Below are 5,805 nucleotides of genomic sequence, written 5' to 3'. Positions count from 1 at the left end.
TGAAAACTTGAACTATGGGAGTTATACTGTGGAGTACAAAGGCAATAATATTACCATTTGATTCATTATTTTTTTCTAGGTAGATGTAGATCACTCAACTATCTTTAGTATCCTCTCTAGCTAAGTTAGAATTAAGGTAAGTAGATCATGTATTTTTGGAAATGAGAATAATTATCATTAACTCAGAGTGGTTTTGTAATATACATAAACTAGGTAAAATACTTAGCATGGTGTAGGGAATATTGGTAGTGCTAACTGATGGTAACAATTATTACTTTTATAACTATTATTATCAATGTTGTCATCTGGAAATATTTGAATAAATATAAATGAATATTTGTACAAGTGATTAGTTGCAATTATTATCCTCTCCAAGTGGTAAAAATATAAGTGTTGGAGTTTTGAACACATTTTCATAATGGAATAAACACAAACCATACATCTGGGAATACTTAAAGCTGTATGTATGATGAACAGGTCATGTTTCCATTTCAGTTTATAGGTCAAAAAGTGGCCAAATTCACATGTACACAGTGTATTTTCTGATTACATGAAAAAACTAAAAATTATCCTTTGAATCCATATGCTGCCTTATCAGTCTCTTTATAGCATTCCTAATATCTTTATTTCTCAGTGTATAAATGGCTGGATTCAGGAGAGGTGTGATTACTGTGTAAAACACAGCAAGAAACTTGTCCACCCAAGTGATGCTAAGTGGCCACAGGTAGATGAAGATGCAGGGTCCAAAGAATAGCAGCACCACTGTGATGTGGGAAGTACAGGTAGAGAGTGCCTTTGATGCTCCATCCTTGGAGTGAAGGCGGACAGTTACCAGGATATAGGTGTAGGAGATCAGTAAGAGAATGAAGCAAGTTGTTGCCAAGACCCCGCTATCAGCATTTATCAATATTCCTAGAGTATGTGTATCCATACAGGCCAATTTGATCACCAAAGGAATATCACAGAAAAAACTGTCCACTGTTCTGTGTCCACAGAAGGGCAGATCTAAAATCATAGCCAGTTGGCTCATGGCATGCACAAAGCCAATGATCCATGATATCAAAACTAGCCAGATGCACTTTTGTCTGTCCATGATACTGGAGTAATGGAGTGGCTTACATATGGCCACATAGCGGTCATAGGCCATTGTCACGAGCAACACCATCTCGCCCCCTCCAAAAAAATGCACACAGAGGATCTGGCTCATGCAGCCGCCAAAGGAGATGGTCTTATTATCCTTTAGGAAGTCTGTGATCAGTTTAGGGGTAGTTACTGAGGAAAGGCAGAAGTCCACAAATGAGAGATTGGCTAAGAGGAAGTACATTGGGGAATGAAGATGAGAGTCAGTGATGAATAAGAACACGACAAGGAGGTTGCCCACAACAGTCATCAGATAAAGCATGGAAAATGGCAATGAGAGGAAGGTCTGGAGCTCTCTTGAATTACAAAGTCCACGAAAAATAAACTCAGACACCACAGACTGGTTTGCTTCCTCCATTTAGTACATTGTGTTCTAATGTGACCCAAAGGAAGGGATGAACTAAGAACTTCTAGAATGGAAAGAAAAATGTAATTAACCCTCAGATACTAGAGAGCAGATAAGTACTTCTCATGTTGAAAATTGAACCGAACTTAATTTTTTCACAAATTCTTGGAAAAACTGTTCATCGAATTACTTTAGAATAGATATTTATGTTCCAAAAGAGACCCCAGATCCTGACTATACATTTCTAGTATCCAATATTTCCCCGTTATTGGAATCTCCCCATGAAAGGATATTTCCACAAATTCATGTATTCCTTGGCCTGAGTAACATTAACATGCCTTGACTAATCCTTGGTTCTCATTGGTCACAGACATTTCTTTTTTGAGACTGGACTAAATGAAGGATATATGAAAGCTACTCTGACTCCTGACTGTCCTTCATGGGAGAAAATATAAATTCTACGTTCATTTGTATATAAACTGTTGACTTCTATTGTTTAAATTGGCCTCTGCAAAAATACGTATATTTACTATTTTCTGTAAGCCAGGAGGCCAAGTCCTTTTTTCCTTCCTTTCTTCTCTTTTTCCATTCTTTCTACTTGAGTTTCTCTTCATTTCCCACTTTTTCTAGAAAGCCTTTTTTATAGTCTATAAAGTTCAGATTATAAACGTGTCTAACTAGCTCTGATTATATACCAAGTCTATGTTAAGCACCTTAAAAGACACTTATGTTTTTTTGTTTATTCTTGTGTTTTTATATTTCTACCATGCAGCTTAAAGCATTTTGCAGTTCTGCTAGCAATGTATGAATCACCTGTTTTTTTCATAGCCTGTCCAATGCAATGTTATTGTTGTATGATGATGAGAAATGGCAAGTGAATGTAGTCTTAATTTCTTATAGTGACATTAAGCATTTCCCCTCATTTTTAAGGACTATTTGCCTTTCTTTTTCTTTGAACTGCATATTATCTTTTTTTGAACATTTTTCCTCTTGGGTTTTGCTCTTTCTTCTAAGTTTTTAACCTCAAAAAAAGTAAGACTTTTTATTTTTTATTTTTTATTAGCGATTGAGAGACAGCAAATGGAAGAGGGGGCAGTGGTTGGGGGGGAAGGAGAGAGAGAGAAAGAGAGAGAGAGAGAGAGAGAATCCCAAGGAGGCTCCATGCTCAGTGCGGACCCCCAAGTGGGGCTTGATCCCAGGAACCTGGGATCATGACCTGAGCCAAAATCAGATGTCAGAAGCTTAACTGACTGATCCACCCAGGTATCCCAAAACATTATTTTTTTAAACAAAGATCAACATGCGGATATGATGCCTTTGTAACTGTCATCTCACTACTGAATTCTAATTATTTCATTTCATTTTCTGTATTTCGTTTTTGGTAAACCTCAAAAATAATTACATATACATACAAATAATCTATTTTCTAAGTTGTGAAATATAAAGTTATAAAACTAGAATATAAACTGAGTCTGTCTGATTCCAAAATTTCCAATATAACTTTCCTACTATAAATGGCTTCTGGCAGAAACCTTGAGTTTGATAACACTAGGAAAATAAATAAGATTTATTTTTAAGATGTTTTTGAGGTAATAATTAATATTTATGAAGTTAGACATTTTGTTCTATGAAGATATAACAGAAACAAATAAATGTAAATGGCTAATAATGACAGAGATGAGATACAGAGGTTCATATTAAAATCTATTTAGGTTGTTTTCTTTTCTTTAATGTTTATTTATTTTTGAGAGACAGAGTGCAAGCAGAGGAGGGCAGGGAGATACAGAATCCAAAGCAGGCTCCAGGCTCTGAGCTGTCAGCACAAAGCCCAGCACAGTGCTCGAACCCATGAACCATGAGATCCTGACCTGAGCTGAGGCTGGACACTTAACCAACTGAGCCACTCAGGCACCCCCAAATCTACTCAGTTTCTTGTTTGTTTTTAAATTTTAGGTACTTTGCTCTTAGTAGTTTTTGACAGAAGCATTTATTTATAAGCTATTTGATCAAAAGTAAAAACAAGTAAAATCCAAAAGGGATTAGAATATATCAGGATAAGTTGCAGCGTTTTTTAGAACCAATCTTCCCCAACCTGGGCATCTGGCAGCATTTAAGATTGTAGAAAGGCAATGCTGTTGTTAGTGCTTGAAATGCTATTAGGAATTCAGAAGTCCCAGGGATTCACTGGGAGAGAAAACCCACAATCTTTCCCATAATACATGAACCAAAGAATACACTCAGAACTCTAAGATCTATAGATATGGAAAAAAAAAAGCTTAAAAAAAGAATTTAGTCTTACCATAAGAAGCAGATATTAAAAGTGTGAGTTCAAACATCAATTATCTAGGATAAACTTACACTATACAGATCACCTCTGAAACCAGTTCCTTCGCTGCTTTACTGAGAGGTCTTCCTCCAGTGTCTGCCTTATGTGAAATAAAGTCCAGATAATTCTCTATCATGAACACTATTAGAGGAATTGTGTCCTCCCCAATGTGCCAAGTATGCTCTGGAAAGAGTAGCCACTGAGCTTGGAGGCTTTCCATCTCTATCTCTGTGTTTTAAGTAGAGCCAAGTATTTGGGAAAGTTTTCCCTATCATGCTCTTGGGGGATCCTTAGCTTCTAACTTTCCCCGAGGACAAGTTGGGCATTGAGGGTATCATGCAATAATCTATCCTTTTGAAAGCTAGATTCAAGTTAGTTTAATTAAATACAAGTGAAAGTATAAGAGAAAGGCATTTCAAACATTTTATTTTTTTATTGGAGGTTATAATTTCATTTCATTTGCCCTGTGTCTATCATGTCATAAAGGGAACTAAAATATTGGTACCAATCCCAGCAGAAGTTAGATGAGTTTCATAGATGGGCAGATGACAGCTAGCTGGCCTTTAGCATATTACAACTATGCTCATGATTTAAGGACCCACCCGAACTTCACTTCCTTGGATTTCAGAGAAATGTTAGGTCTCAACCTTCACAATACTTCCTTGCGTATTGTCCTGTATATTAATAGTTTGAGTATCAGCCATATTATAGGCATCTCTCCAAGTGATGAAAAGATAATGAAAGGATATTTTTTAATTTTCTCTTTTATTAAAGAAATAATATAAAAATGTAATCTAACTTACTAGGATTTAAACTACTTATAATAGATTTATTTGGAACAAATATTGAAGACTCTCTTCATTTGTCCCTCCCAATGTCATCCACTCTCGGGGGTAACAACCGCCAATCCTGCAGGATATCCTTGTTACTGTTTCCACCAGTAAAGATGAGTATACTTATCAATTTATGTATTTAGAGAATTTAGTTCTATATTTTGATTGCAATGTTGATTTAAAAAAATTAGATGTGAAAGGCTATTATTAAAATGTTCCATTTCTTTCTTTACTCTTATCCCTTACTGGCTCTGCTTTTGTTCTTGCTGTCTCATTGTCTCTCTCTCAGATTTCATCTGTTTCATGTCTAGATGTCAAAACATTTAATATATTTGTTCCATGAGCCATTTTGTACCCTAAGGCCTAGAATCCATAACCATCTCAGTCTGAGAACATAAGGATTCAATGCCCATTCATTTGCTTGTGTGTTACAACTCACTTTCCAGGCACCATCTTCTATCATTGTAACGCATAGATCCATTTACAAAGGAGATAACAGGTAAAAAGAGGCTAAGTGACTCTCCCAAGCCTTACAGCTGTTAAGTGAAAGACCAATGAGAGGTACCCCCTGGTACCTGGTTCAGAGGTGAGTTTGAGGAAGTACACAATTACTGTGAAACTTAAAAAAAGTAAAAACCCTTGCAATGCAATAAAGTGTTTCTTTCATTTTATAAATGTTTTTGTAATTTATAGTTTTTCACACACAGTTTACATATAGCAAAATTAAATCTTTGAAGTATTTAGTTCTGTAGCTACACATACATGTGTATTTTTAAAGTTTTTACTTCAATTCCAGTTAGTTAACAAGCAGTATTATATTAGTTTCTGTTGTACAAGATAGTGATTCAACACTTAATACAATACCTGGTGCTCATCATGACCAGTGTCCTCCTTAACGCCAAGCACCTATTTAACCCATCCCTCCACATACCTCCCCTCCAATGCTCTCCAGTTTGTTCTGTGTATTTAAGAGTCCCTTATATTATTCTTAGGGCTAAAGTTAAGACTAGGATTGGTGCTATGTCATTTGCAACTATCTTTTCCCATTCTGTCGGTTGCCTATTAGTTTTCTTGATTGTTTCCTTTGCCTTGCAGAAGTTTTTTATCTTGATGAAGTCCCAAGGGTTCAGTTTTGCTTTAATTTCCCTTGCCTTTGAAGA

The 5,805-nt window shown here is 35.9% G+C and overlaps 1 protein-coding gene across 1 annotated transcript; it reads right to left on the bottom strand.

The window, feature by feature from the left end:
* Positions 1-559: 559 nt before the first annotated feature.
* Positions 560-1,498, bottom strand: LOC115300964 (olfactory receptor 4K3-like). Its single transcript, XM_029950579.1, has one exon. It carries the CDS (start codon positions 1,496-1,498, stop codon positions 560-562), a length of 939 nt encoding a protein of 312 aa, XP_029806439.1.
* Between the last annotated feature and the right edge of the window lie 4,307 nt (positions 1,499-5,805).

Source organism: Suricata suricatta, chromosome 9 (assembly GCF_006229205.1).
Source record: "Suricata suricatta isolate VVHF042 chromosome 9, meerkat_22Aug2017_6uvM2_HiC, whole genome shotgun sequence".
Taxonomy (NCBI): domain Eukaryota; kingdom Metazoa; phylum Chordata; class Mammalia; order Carnivora; family Herpestidae; genus Suricata; species Suricata suricatta.
This window is presented reverse-complemented; position numbering and strand designations above follow the sequence as displayed.

Excerpts from the sequence above, each read along its gene's own strand:
- LOC115300964 (XM_029950579.1), bottom strand. The coding sequence starts at position 1,498 with ATGGAGGAAGCAAACCAGTCTGTGGTGTCTGAGTTTATTTTTCGTGGA.